At 41.1% G+C, this 15,257-nt stretch overlaps 1 protein-coding gene across 1 annotated transcript; it reads right to left on the bottom strand.

Annotated features, from left to right (window-relative positions):
* Positions 1–3,359: 3,359 nt before the first annotated feature.
* On the bottom strand, positions 3,360–12,652 carry LOC139474266 (alcohol dehydrogenase [acceptor]-like). Its single transcript, XM_071257204.1, has 11 exons — positions 12,514–12,652; positions 12,076–12,284; positions 11,464–11,653; positions 10,372–10,500; positions 9,814–9,935; positions 9,549–9,716; positions 7,638–7,788; positions 5,671–5,813; positions 4,998–5,172; positions 4,294–4,516; positions 3,360–3,644 (listed from the first exon to the last, which is right to left on the bottom strand). The coding sequence occupies exons 1-11, from the start codon at positions 12,650–12,652 to the stop codon at positions 3,515–3,517; spliced, it is 1,779 nt and encodes a 592-aa protein (XP_071113305.1). The 3' UTR covers positions 3,360–3,514.
* Between the last annotated feature and the right edge of the window lie 2,605 nt (positions 12,653–15,257).

Here is a 15,257-nt window from a genome sequence, read left to right as displayed (position 1 = left end):
CAGCAACCCATGTTTGACTGTAAAAGGCGACTATCGGGATCGGGTGGTCAGACTCGCTGAATTGGTTGAAGCATGTCATCGTATCCCAATTGTGTGGATCGATGCTCATGATATCACTGGATTGCCTGGTCCAGATTTGATTATTTACAGACCGTCGTCATATAGCTGGAATATTGCTGAGTGCGGCGTAAGACAAGAGACCAACCACCTGTATGGATTTACTTGTCAGAGTGAAAGCATCATTCTTTGAAAACTTCATGGTTAGCCTCGTTCAGAATAGGACCCAAGCATCCCATTCCTGTTGGAGACAGGCAATTGAATTTCGATCTGGAATGTCAGGCTCTGCCACTTGGCTGATTGCAGGTCATCATGAGTGATTGTGAGGATTGTTGTTTACGTTTCCAGTCATTGGGTTGTCCTGTCCACAATAACAAATCCACAAGATATATATCTGGGGCTTTTGGTACAAAGCAATGTGATCGGTATTCCTGTTAAAACACTCGTGATAAAAGGATGGTGGACCAAATCTCGTTTTTAACACGCTACTCAAATACCCCAGCAGTAAATACGCCTGAGAACCGATTGAACCCAATGAATTTTCCGACCATGAAAATTTATTGTCACGCCAATATAAGCCAAAGTTAAATTTCCTTCTGATTGACCAAATATGGTGCCACGGCATTGATATGTACATGTAGTCAACAGTTTAAGATGTCAACAAGGGCAGCATCTCAATAACATTTCTGTCAGCATTGCACCTTAAATAGTTCCAGCATGTATATAATTTTTTTGTAAGCGACATCGCCAAAACGCAACAAATTGCGTTCACTTCATGGAAAACGTCTTTTGATTCACGGGAAGCATGCAGAATAGGGCTTTAAAGGACAGACTTTTTAAAGCCACATCACTTGTTGCTGCAGACGTAAAGGGTACTGACACAAGAAATGCCAAGATTAACAGCAGAGGAACGTGAACGTGCATGCTTCAAGTTGGTACGTCAAGTAGAGTCGTTGCACAATGGTTTCAATGCCATCATTCAACAGTCTTCAGGCTACTGAGCAGATACCAGCAGACAAGAACCACCAGAGATCGACCACGTCCGGGTCAACGTCGTGTAACTACACCACGTCAGGATCGCCATATTGTTCGTCTGCATCTTCGTGATCGTACACTTCTGGTTACCAGGACTGCAGCAACTGTACAAGGCCGACGGGGTTTGATCAGCGCTGACACCGTGCGTCGACGTCTCGGCTAAGCAGCTCTATTTGCACGACGTTCATATGTTGGACCCATACTCACTGATCGACATCGAAATAAACGTCTGCGTTGGGGCAAAAGGCATTGTCATTGGAGATTGCGGGAGTGGCATGGTGTGCTGTTCTCTGATGAGTCCCGTTTTCATTTACAGAATGCTGACGTTCGACTGGAAGAGTTAATGCCCTTTACTACAGGAATAACATATTGGCAAATGACGTCATCCCATTCTTTCATCAGCACCAGGATATACACACCTTCCAGCAAGATAATGCAAGAGTGCACACGGCACGTGTTTCAACACAGTGCCTAGCGAACGATAATGTGCCCTGTCACCCATCTATCGCCAACTGAACATCTATGGGATTACCTGGGTCAACGCCTCTCACGTCGTCCGCAAATACGGAACCTGAGAGAACTTGAAGATACACTACGTCAAGAGTGGAATGCCCCAGAACACTATTCGCAGACTTATTCGATCAATGAGAAGACGCTGCATGACCTGTGTTGCTGCCATTGGCGGACAAACCAGATATTGACTTTAACCCTATGTGTCTTCCTTACACTGATGACGTAAATGTAATTACTGTGTGGTATTCCTGTTTCCTTTGTCGTCTTTCATAATCATCCGTCTATGTCTGTTCTAATTAAAATCGGTCATTGCTCAAGTTGTTTTTGTAATTTTTCAAGATTTATTGCTGGTGCGTTTTCAATGCTGTTCAGTATATTTTGTAAAACATTGTTGCACCATAGGCGACGTACAACTGTTAAACTAACTTTACACCAAAGTTCCATGACTCCTCCTCAGGAGAATCGCTTTTCCAAAACCAAACAATTTCCAATTGTTCAACAAAAACACTAAAATCCTCACAAAATATGTTAAACAAAATTTGATGTCATCCTAAGGAGACACGTATATGCCAAGGTTAATCTTCGACAATGAGCAAATGTGAGGAATAGGTGCTTATAGGGCCCAAAACACATTTGGAGAAAATTCAAGAGCACCAGTTTCATTTTCAGCAAAAAATGCTGAGCTAATACTGTAACAGCAATAATGAAATCGGATTCGACCTTTTTGAGCAAATGGTCTTTCAATATGTTTGTTTGTTTGTTGCTTAACGCCGCACTCGGCAATATTCCAGCCATATGACGGCGGTCTGTAAATAATCGAGTCTGGACAAGGGATTGACATCATGAGCATCGATCCACGCAATTGGGACCGATGGCATGCATCAACCCAGTCAGCGAGACTGACCACCCGATTCCGTTAGTCGCCTCTTACGACAAGCATAGTCGCCTTTTACGGCAAGCAAGGGTTCTTGAAGACCTATTATACCCCGGATCTTCACGGGTCTGTCAATCGTGGTTGCCATACAACAAATCAGATTCAAATGTGAACAAATTTTGGTATCATCAATGGTAGGAGCAAGCATGTCCTTTGGTTTCTGATGGGCCGATATGTACAGAATATAGAGCGCATCGTCACAGTATTATATTGAGGATCATGGTGTGCATGTCAATGTAGGCTGCCAGCATGGGACGTTGTATATACTATCGATCACTGGGTTTCCTGGTCCTGACCCGATTGTGCAGCTGAAATTTTACTGCCAGTGGTGTAAACCAACAAACAATGGTGTCACCAATCGAGAGAACTGACAGTAACTGAAACACTGTATTTCTCGACCTTTGAGGCCATCAAATTGCATGCGGCTATTGAGGAAGGCAGATCATCCTAAATGTGTCACGAAGGCTGTACACAGACAGTGGATGCATAATACAAATCCAACTTCTATTCTTGTGGCGCATGGTTGGTAAATGCGATTTGCACTTGTTTTTTATTGAAAGTAGTATGTGAAATTGTGTATTCTATTGTGAATTTCACGTAATGTTTTAGATGGGGTGATAATACCTTGTTTTGATTCTTCACGTGTGAACTTGTGAAGCCCATTTTTGGTCTCTCCTGTCCTGATAGAATATATTGCTAGAAACGGTTCAGAATTCATTCACTCACAGGTTCGATGTTCTTTGTGCTGTCCTAATTGGAAATCCACACGAATAAGAACACAAATAGTTTGGGGGGAAGTATTTTTAATTTTTACTCCATATTGAAAAAAACCCATCGATGAACATCATGTGATGTGTACGATAACTAAAGCGTTTTATAACATATTTTACATCAAAATAGATAGATATGCAATAATTAGAGAGAGAGAGAGATAGATGATCTATCTAAAATGTGGAAGCAAGATTATCCTGAGCCTTATTTGCTACTTTTGATGATATCCGCCGCCTTTTCTCCAATCATAATGCACGGGACGTTTGTGTTCCCTGACACGAGGGCCGGCATGATGGAGGCGTCCGCGACTCGCAGTCCAGCAATACCCTTCACTCTGAATAATATTTGATAAAAAACGACATTCAGATTAAAGTGACGACTTAGATTCAGCACGGACACGTCACAGTGGCTACTGGAAGTCTGTTCGTTACACCTTAATCGTCATTCGAAATTCGTAAAACGAAAAACGAACTATATCTTACGAGGACGAACTCTTTTGTTTTTCGTCCTCCAACATACACTTTTTTCAATATTGGGACAGTCAGTTAGTGCATGTTCGACCAACGTCAGACAACACTGGGGACATCACATACAACATAAACCTACAGGTAAACGTTTGAAAGACGAATAACAAACTAACTTCTGGTTGTCCCGTCACAGCTCGTTGTATATATTTATCAGGCAGCTTGGTAACAGAGCTCTCATACGTTTGTTATTTGGTTTGTTAGTCATTCGTTAGTTTACCCAAGTCCATCAGTCAAGCACGGAACCACCCGAAAAGGATTAAAAGAATTAGCTGAATGTCCAAGAAAGTTGCTGGTCTCTGATGTGATCAGAGCTACAATCATCAAGGTGATATTCATGTAGTTGACCTGTAGTCAAATCTACTCCTGGAGATCATTTTAGATTGGTGAAAACACAATGTAACATGATTGTATTTGTACAAACGCCATACAATAGTTGAAGTTTGCAAATTCATCCACCTCAGTTGAGGATCCACCACTGTAGTTGGGTCGCTTGGTTTCCCCATCTTGCACGTGGTGGTCGGATGGTAGACTGTTGTAGCCAGTGCCCGGATGTAACATTCCCAGTATTCATCAGTGTCATACTTCATAGTGTTGCATGTCGGGAAGGGTGTGTCTTCAAGCTGGGCTCCTATTTCCTTGAATGCCTTTGTCTGATGAAGTTTCTGGACGATGCGAACACCTGTTGAACAAAAATGTCTTTCTGTTCCAATTGATATTCCAAGGTATATTTTTGGAGCGAGGCGTTATTAATTCAGCTTGTCTATATGTAGTTCAAAAACAGTTTGACTGACAAATCAATGGTATTCATACTCGTAAAAGATTGTGAGCGTTAAATCTACAATGATGAAACCTGATGTTCACTGTGTTCTTTCGTTTTGGTAGTACAAATACACATGATCCTTCATAAATGATGTTGCCTCAACTAGATCCAAAGGAAAAAAGATGCTGCTTTACCCGTAGTAAGTATCTGTTAACAGTAGCCACTTCACCGAAAGAATGTCCCTAGTAAAAGTTGTTACTTTACCAGAAGTATGTCCCCATTAAAAGTAGTTGGTTAACTCGAATTATAACTCTGTTAAAATTGATTGGTTTACCCGCAATACGTTGTTAAAAGTAGTTGCTTTGCCCTTGAAGGCCCTAATAACTGGAACTGTTTTCACCTCTAACTAAAGTCTTGGCGTCATCAGGATGAGACAGGTAGTTGGGATCGATGATAGGATGCTCAAACGGATTGTTGCTTCTCAGGCGGATTGTCCCCATGCTCTTTGGGCGGAGTAAAGTTGGCAAGATTGTGAAACCTTCTTTAACATACGTCCAGTTGAAATGAGCAACTATCTAAATAAGAAGTAGATGATCTTTATATAAGGTAAGGGACGTTTCAAAACATGAGCGTTTATGTCGCGTCAGTGTGTGTGTGTAGTCTGTCCATCCGTCAGATCTCCCCTGAAACCACAAGACCTATTCATTGATTACCACAGCTACGGTGCTCTCACAGTGCCCACAGAATTAATTATAAAAGATATGTATAGTTGGTCACATGGCAACCGTGTTAAAAATGTCAATTTTGCCCATTGCTCATTAATGCGTGTATCATTATAGAATTGGATAAGCAGAAAGTACGTGGTATGTCAAATAACGTCACATTTTGTAGGTTTTGGTAATATTTGACACATATACAACCCTCATGTTCCAATTACATTTATTCACTCAATCTGACACGCAGTCAACACAGTCTTAATAACTGTGCCCCATTTGGTCGTCGTTTACATCGAAGACAGGGCCCATCGATACTGGGAACATATTGTGATTTCTGTGGAAATAAAGCACTCTTACCTTTTGGTCAATGTTAAATAGACGGGCCAGACTTTTGTCCATTGAAGCACAGACAAAGTGAAACTGAACGTCTGGACTTGGCTCGTCGGATTTCGTCTTCACAAACGCCATGGCTTCCAAACCGCCGCTTGATGTTAAAAGACCTACAGTGAAAGGCAAGTTATAAGCTGTTAGTGGCTGAGCAAGTACCTTCTAGTGAAGGTGTACCGCGATGCACGGATTTTGGAACCGTCAAGGAATGATGTTTGCTGGACAGTTAGCAATATTTTAACTTCACCATGCTGGCCTTTAAAATGTATCCTCCGAGCATGTTTCGGACGTCACACGTTTGTAGACGACCATGTTTATCTCGAGTTGTAAAGAGGCTGCAACTGGAAACACTTCAAGGCTGAAGAAACTACTTTGTCCGATTCTTCCAAAGAGTACTTTCATGAGAATATGATTGCATCACATACCTCAAATATTTATGTCAGCATATAAAGAGTCAGCTTATTTAAATCAGCGACGATTTGGCGTATCATGGTCTTCATATTTACTTTTCAGTTGAATTCTTAATAGATGGAAATAATTTGGTGCCACTCTTTTTAACAGACATGTTTGCATTTTTTAAAAAGATTTTATAATGTTTATAACTAATTTATTTTCCTTCAAAACATGGAAAGGATTGATCTGGACCTACACCATTTCTATCTTAAGAGGAGCACAGCAGTCTGGTGAACCAGAAAGACTGCATACCTTGAACATCTGGGACTTTAATTGGTTCAGGATGGTCCAATAGTGCTTATCTTCAAAGGTGTATTACGATTTGTGCCAAGCATGACCTGATCGACTACTCAAATTTTGAAATGCCCATTCCTCTTTTACTGGATTCTAAAATCCGACCAAAGAGACCTGTTTGCTGGGTCCAGCAAATGTACCACCATCGCCCCATGTCAAAGATTTACCATAATCCTTAATACAAACAAGGAAGGAAATTCGTTATATTCTCAGAACTATTAAATACAAGCGGAATATCAAATCAATTCTCCAAAACTCAAAGGATTAGCTTTTGACTTTTAGCAATTGCCGAAAAGAACTAAGCTCAATTATGTCAAAACATACGATTTTCCAACAGTTTGTCACAAATGAAAACGAATTTCGTATGAGGTGAGGTGAATTGGACTTTCAAGATTATTGTACTTAAATAGCAGACGTGCGTGTGCGTGTGCGTGTGCGTGTGCTTGTACTACTCCGGACTGAGATACCATACTGCAGTCCATATCACCTTTCACCTCTGAAATGCTGGATTTGACTTCATTGATACCAACCATGTGAAATTCGGAGATCAAAAGTTTTGACAAAAACGAGGTATCCCCACGGACATCAACTGTGCTCCCCTCCTTGTTGATCTGTTTCTGTTAGCATATGAATCAGAATTTCTGCTCGTATTGGCAAACTCAACACACATGAATTATGGGCCAATAATATTCAAATACACAATTCCCCTCCACTCATTTATATATCATCTTGAAATAGAACTAAAGAGACCAATGAAACCGTCACACACAACAAAGTTATCCGCAAAAATGTATGACAATAGGGATGTTTTCGACGGGCAACTTTCCCTTGATGTCGAGAAAAATCCGAGAAGCTCCAGCCTTTGGTGTCTACATTTTACAACTTTTACGATATTGTGGGTGGAATCTCTGAAATTACAGCGAAGATCTTATGACTATGGAAGAGGTCTCCTCGCTTTTACTTAAGATGGACATATTGCCCACATCACAGTTTCTTTCATTAGACGGGCCAAAGTGATGGTGCGAGACATACAGAATTCGTAAACAATGGGAAGATGTGGTTTTGTATGATAAAAGAGTTTGACTTCATAGAGTCTAAACTGAACAGGAAAATACGCATTAAAATTCGCGTATTTGGTAATATATGAGGGATATATGCTGGAATAAATCCTTCAGGGAAACATATCTTACCTGTTTTCAATGCACGATATTCGATTAACGCAAGGGTTGACTCTAATTTCTGTTTCGTGAGGGAAATAGGCTTCTGAATCTTCGATACCATGGTGAGGAACATGTGATCCTGCAAGCTTTCACCAACTGGGAGGCTAGCTTGAACTGGAATCTGTACATTGAAATCAAGCGACAAAACCATTTCCTCAGTTATAAGATATCTTAATAGTCCATTGTGTGATTCCGACCAATTTCTAAGCATGTGTTTATAAGAATCAACATCAAAGAATGGTGACACCATGTGTTCGCGGGATGGTAAACGTATATGGCCCAACCAGTGGCACCCATCACAAACCCGCCCGAAACACATGCAAAGAAAAGACAACAAGTGCAAAACTGAGCGTGGCTCACTAATACCCCCGACCCGCCTAGTGTGTCAGTAGTTACAAATTAAATAGGTAGGACGGAACCTTGGTATAACTATATACCCCCAAACTTTTGTCGGGGTTATACTAAGTAGTAGGCCCATGCACATCTGTACTACTGATGTATGGAAGGTGCTGATTCCCTGACATTAGAAATCAGAAAGTGACACTATGTGTTTGCGGAAAGGTAAGCGTATATCGCCCCACCAGTGGTACCCATCACAAACCCGTCAGGAACACATGCAAAGAAAAGACAATAAATAATAGCCTCTGGCACACCTGTACTTATAATGTATGGAAGTTACTGGTTCTCTTGCATTAGAGATCAGACAGTGAGACTTGTTGAACACAAGGGAGGCTGAAAGCTGATCGTATTTCTGCATTTGAGTTGTTGGTAAATCAGTAAGTCGCTTCTTAAGACCATCATAGATTGCTAGGGATCTATTCTAAGCCGGGATCCTCATGGGGACAATGAAAAGTAATTAAAGAACTTATATGCATTTTATTCACGCTCCAGGTACAAATTAAGGAACAAAATCTCACAATTAACAAATAAATTGTTATTTAATCTGACACAACTCAGTCGCATGAGTTGGCTAAAGAGCAAAAAAGCAGCCCTCCTATCAACTTACACTTATAGGTTAGTGACAGAGGGCAGGAGTGGTAACATCACCTCCGAGACATGTGGTGAATGGGCCCACGGTATTTATCATTACAGAATGGAGATGTACTATACTAGATGATGTGCTGATTGCGGCATTCGACCGTAATTCCTGAAACACTAATAGTGTGCAATGTTCAAGTCTAACGCTTATCCTTTGTGACAAAACTGTTCAGTAATTTAACGTCGTTAAAAGTTATACATCTTTTCTTGATCTATTCTCTTCTGGCAGTATACGCTCACCTTTTCACGAACACCTGGTATCATCGCTATTTGATAACGATTCATAAACACATGCTCAGGGAAAAGTAGGAATGATACAGTCGTCTCTCCATTTAGCAGATATGAAGCGACCCTTGACCATACACGGAGGTTACTCTAAAACTAATGTGATTAAGACACTACAAAAGAAAAACTCTGAAGTTTGGTCATATTCGGATCATTGAAAGGTTGCCTTGGTCTTAATATCACCTAATGCTATGTCAGAAAATGTTCCAAGGGATAAATGTAACATCTGTTTTAAGCGCGCAGTGTCAGCGGTGTCAATTTGAGCAAACTCCTTTCAATCTCCGTCAGTCTCTTCCAAATTATGCTGACCTACCATGATGCTACCCAAATATTGTTAAAATATTGTTAAAAGCAGAGTTATTCAATAACATATTCACTCAATAAAAGCAACTATATACATGGACGGTGATAGCATGAATAGGTCACTGTTTACTGTGACATTATACTTGATGAAAACTAATAAACTTACATCTGTGATGTTTCTGGAGAGAACAGCAAGTCCGATCTACTAATTTAAATTGTGACAAAAAAACTGCGTAAAGAGAAGTCATTTCTCACCTTCAACTCCTCCAGGTGTTTCTTTGGCCCAATCCCTGACAGCAACAGCAGCTGTGCCGATCCAATTGCACCAGCTGACAAGATTACCTCCCTTGATGCACGAACTTTGTACAGGCGGCCATCTTTAACATACTCGACACCAACCGCTGTCTTCTTGTGTATCATTACCTGGTGAAAACAATTGGACAAACTCAGTACTGAACTAATGTTTGGTTTTTCTACGAATGCGTAACCTAGAGGAATGTGGACGGTTGAAATACACTACCTTCGTGACGTGACTGTTGGCCAGGACGTGCAGGTTGGGTCTGTCTATCACAGGCCACAGGAACGCCTTGGATGTGCTCATACGTTCGCCATTACCAATATAAACCTGCGATCTACTAAATCCTGAAACAGTTACAGTTGGCATTGACAAAGAATTACAACGCGTCTTTGCCTTTCCACTGGACTAAGAACATATTTGAAGGAAAACCGCCGTGAGCAGAATTCCATCAATAATGTGCTCCAGATGTAATTCAAAGGTTGTTGAGAGTCAGGCGATTACTTCCGCACATTTGAATAGTAGATCATATAGAAACTCAAATTGCCAGACTGACACATACACACACAACTGACAGGTTGACACCCGGACAGACAGGTCGGCAGGCGTAGAGCACATAAAACTACAACTGGAAAAAGACATATCCAGAGACTCTCAGGAACAAGCAAAGACACACAAAACCGACAAACACGCACACAGCCACACTGCACAAAGGCAAAAACGAACGCATGCAGACACAGCTAAACTTCACGCACACGTACGTTCCTTCGCACATACACTTGCCTTCCTGATTTTCTCCGTTGTAGTCTACTTCCTTGAACCCGAGTTCAAGTCCCGCCTTGATGAAGTTGTCAGCGACGGGTATTGCGTTCACTTCCGTCACAGTCAGTGGGCCTCCCCGGCTATGGTATTCTTGAAAATGATGATGCATAAGACGAAAACGTTATGTCTCGATTTCAAACAAAAATCTTTCACACACCGTCAACAATCATGAAAAGCGGGAAATCCAAGACAAGGTAGCGTAAATTTAGTAACGGCGATTTTTTAAAGTATTTATTTCAATCAGTTCGAACAAAAAGGACTCATAATACCTCTTTCCCTGCTGTTTACGTTTGTTTGTTTGTTCGTTTACTATTTGATGCCGCAGACGGCAGTATTCAAGGTATGTGACGGTGGTCTGAAAAATAATAGAGTCTGGACCAGACAATCCAGTGATTGACATCATGCGCATCGATCTACACAAATGGGATACGATGACATGCATCAACCAATCCCGATCCCGTTAGTCAACTCTTACGACAAGCATAGGTTGCTTAAGACCTATTCTACCCCTGATCTTCACGGCACTGCTACTTACGTACACCAGCGAATAAAGTACTTTTAGTTTTATGTTTACTCTTTGTCTCAGCCGATTATGCATCCGAAATTGAGTCAGCTATCTTCACCTAAAAGAAGGTTTGTTTTGTTGGTTTGTTGTTTCACTCCGCACTCAGCAATATTCCAGCCATATGACGGCATTCTGTAAATAATAGATTTTGGACCAGACAATCCAGTAATTAGTTTGGTCTGTTTGTTGCTTAACGCCGCACTCAGCAATGATCCAGCTATATAACGGCGGTCTGTAAATAGTCGTGTCTGGACCAGACGATCCAATGATTGATATCGTGAGCAGCGATCCACGCAATTGGGATATGATGACATGCATCAACCATGTCAACGAGCTTGACCACGGGCCTCACCTTAAGCTATTTTCAAAGTAGGATAAAATTGGCATCTAAAAGCGCCTTAAACTAGATCGAACTTTCAGCTGACAATGCATTGCTCGTGGTTATAATATTGACATGCGAAATGTAAATGATGTATTTTTACAGTTACCTGAATTTTTTAATCTGTCTATTTGTATGTCTTCCGACTTTTTAAAGTACGGGAGAACATCTGCGTAACTCCACCCCTCACTGCCACTGGCTGCCCAGCTGTCGTAGTCATGGCGATGCCCTCTGACATACTGCATACAGTTTAACTGACTGCTTCCTCCCAAGACTCTACCACGAGGCCATGCTCCCCTCTGAAATTCATCTTAAGATGATATCTACTGGAACACCAATGTAAAATATATCAAATCTTATCACAGTTTTTGTCACTGGTGGGTCACATTTTAAAATGCCCTAAACATGTCTACCATAAAACTTTTTGAAAGCTTTACTGATGCCTTAAATGTTCTAACCCTGAGTGAAAAACTCCTGAACAGTCATGCGACGCTCTTTCAAATCATGGCAGACAGAGCATGCTCAATCAGCAAACCAAGAACCTAGAAAATAGGGCATGTGCAGTCACGAATGATGCAAGGACCAATTCCATGTGCGAATACACCTGTATGTGCATGTGAATATCTTAATATATGATCTAATAATAACTGCAACTTCGACCTTCACTAAAATAGGGCAACAGGGAGGTGCGTGCTTTCAGAGACCTATTTGTTAACCTTGCCTTTTCTATTAGTCCTGAATGTGCATGTTGCTGAGGTTCGGTAAAATAGGCCCAGTCAAATGTTTCCATCGGGTTCAAGGCTACCATAAGAGGAGTATCCAGCGTCTTCTGGTTCCGGTCATCACCGCCCGCCTCAATCAACAGGACGGTCACGTCACCATTCTCGGACAGACGGGACGCAAGAACAGCCCCTGCGGACCCTGCCCCAACTGTGAAATAGAATACTGTGTTATCCATACACAAAACAGACCTCAATTAATCATTTGCTGTGGTCGTCCAAACAGTAATGCCACAATTGAACTACATAATGCAATACTTACATTATAATATCATACAGCAACTGTTCTGATATTACTGTAACGAACCAAAAGATGGTGTACAAAATGTAGCAGTCATTTGAAGATGAACTTCAGAAATATACGAATATATGTATGTTACCTATGATATAGTCATAAGTCGTTCTCAGTTTGGGAGAAAGAATTCCTTTGTCGTCAACAGGAAAGACGGAGACACCAACGAATATAGCGAGGATTGCCACATTGACGACAATCAGCAGTGACGTCGTTGAAAAGCCCATGGTCCTTTATTCAGATTTTGAATATTCTGTCAAAATAGACGGTTGGTGTGCAGTATGTTCCCCCTTTGACTACATTATTTCTGCTTTTCCTGTAAGCCAAGCACTTAAAATTAAGCTTCATGTCGATATGAAAACTAAAAATACTATTTATCCCCGTTATCAACTGAATAAGCAGCCTCGGTCGGAATAGAAGCTGTCAAACCCATATCTTGCCGGACAAGGAAACTGAATTAATCGGATGGTATCGGCCTGTGACCCTGCTCATTGTGGGTCAGATTGCTCGATGGTGTGGATCGTTGCTCAGGTGTTTAGTCACCGGTTTGTCTCAGCCAGACAAACCACTAGGACGTATGGAAACTCAATGGGAAGTACATGCACTGTCAACATTATTTGTTTCCACGTTTTAACGTGAAGTCTTTTTACAAAAGATAGTGTTTCAAATTAAAGCATGAACTGGATTCCTTGGCTGACCTTGTCTTGTGCTGATACCAGACTGACACGCTCGTGCACAAGACAAGGGCATTTTGGTGCAGTTTTTATGCCTCTCAACAAGATTTTCCTTTTCATAGATGTGATGATTTGCTCAGGGAAAATTTAAATAAGCCCTGTGTGTTTCTTACCGTATTGAAGAAACAGGTAGCTCGATGTTACACGCGTCAAGCCTTTCCCGAAGTAAGCAGCTGCATCGATAAGCCAATGTCACAATCAACAACAAGAATACACAAGCGCCGGTGTTTACTGTGCACGAATGCACTCTAGTCTGTGACTCAACAGATGCACCTTATTCCTTGACCCTGATTTGAAGACATCTCAATGTTTTCATTTAGTGTAAATAAAAGCTATAAAACCCTTTCCTAATATACACATGTCAACGCCAGAGAATAATTCGTCTCGATTATCTGATGAAACATAATGCATTGGCCTGATATGATTGGATCACTGAGAATTACTGGTGACACACGGTGTTCGCGAAAATTGTACGAACGTACTACCCTGCCGCAAGCAAAATATCTCTGCTAAGAGTCCATTATTCGATTGCGACTTTGTCATTAGCATGTGCTTATGAATCAATGTCGGCTAGTGATGTTACCATGTGTTCGCAAAAAGATGAGAGTATCTTGCCAGAACACACGTGGATGTAAGACATATTCTGGTGAATCTGAACTAATCTCTTATGTTGATATTCCTCATGTCTTTTAGTCTTGAAGAACTCCCCTTCGACTTTATGATATAATTTGACGATTCCGATCATATCATAAGCCCGTGTTTATCAATCACTAGTGAATTTTCTCAAATACTGAATAAACTCAAATAGTGGATGTACTTAAATAGTGGATATACTCAAAAAGTGGATATACTTACATTGCTTTATGTACATTTTGTCTGTAACAGTCATGTTTTACATTGATCTTCTTAATATTCTCCTACTAGCGTTAAATACAAAATCATTAAGTGACTTAAACTAAAACCATCGACATCTTTTTATATGACAAACGTATAACTTACTGACGTGAAATTATAAGACACTCGAGAGGCGATCGTGTGGTTGATGCATGTCATCGTATCCCAATTGCGAGTGTCGATGCTCATGATATCGATCACTGGATTGTCTGGTCCAGATTCGATAATGTGCAGACCACCGTCATAAAACTGGAATTTGCTGAGTGTGGCTTTAAACAACAAACAAACATTCATTAAATATATCAACGGAAAGCAGCTGAACGCACACGTGTTTCACACGCTGCCACAGTTGAAACTAGTCGCTGATGTAGACATGGCATGTCAAATTTCAAGGCTATCTGAAGTTATTATCGTGTGTGCACATACTGAGCAACCCGATCTCCAGACCATGGAAGGGATGAGAGTACTAATTTGACCTTGGAGAATGGTGGCCCACTTGACCTGTAGTGCTACCGTTGTGAGCCGTGCTGTGTGTGCTCTGGCGTGATGCCAGAGCCAGGTACGACAGTCTGCGGCTAAGGTTGACATTGTCACGTCCATCCAGCCAACTCATCGAGAGGAACCTGATTGTAGTTGTTGTGTAGGTATGGCGATGTGAATCGTGCTGTGTGTAATCTGTCATTATCACGCTGGAATACAGTGTTGGTGTTCTGACGAAGGGTATTCTCAAATTGAAATAAAATGTACGCTATGTTAAATCATCATCGTTGTGCGTGGAGGATAAAACATATTAATCTACACTCCCAGTCATTTATCGTCATTGCACCTTCACTATCCATTCATCAGTTCCCTTATTTTTTTGTTGGTATGTATATATATATACATCATCCTGTAAGAGTTGACTAGTCAGAGTGAAAGCATCATTCTTTGAAAACTTGATAATTAGCCTCGTTCAGAATAGGACCCCAGCATCCCATTCCTGTTGGAGACAGGCAGTTGAATTGGATCTGGAATGTCAGGCTCTGCCACTTGGCTGATTGCAGGTCATCATGAGTGATTGTGAGGATTGTTGTTTACGTTACCAGTCATTGGGTTGTCCTGTCCATAATAACAAAACCACAAGACTTATATCTGGGGCTTTTACCACAAAGCAATATGATCGGTATTCTGGTTAGAACACACGTGAAAAACAGATGGTGGACCA

This window comes from Haliotis cracherodii, unplaced genomic scaffold (assembly GCF_022045235.1).
Source record: "Haliotis cracherodii isolate W230 unplaced genomic scaffold, xgHalCrac1.p SCAF_3, whole genome shotgun sequence".
NCBI lineage: Eukaryota > Metazoa > Mollusca > Gastropoda > Lepetellida > Haliotidae > Haliotis > Haliotis cracherodii.
Note: the sequence above shows the minus strand (reverse complement) of the source record. Positions and strands in the feature narration are given on the sequence as shown.

Coding starts and splice junctions, on each gene's coding strand:
- LOC139474266 (XM_071257204.1), bottom strand. CDS start 12,652: ATGGGCTTTTCAACGACGTCACTGCTGATTGTCGTCAATGTGGCAATC. Junction 12,285..12,513: donor GACTTATGACTATATCATAG/GTAACATACATA, acceptor TCTATTTCACAG/TTGGGGCAGGGTCCGCAGGG. Junction 9,936..10,371: donor CAACGGAGAAAATCAGGAAG/GCAAGTGTATGT, acceptor TAACTGTTTCAG/GATTTAGTAGATCGCAGGTT.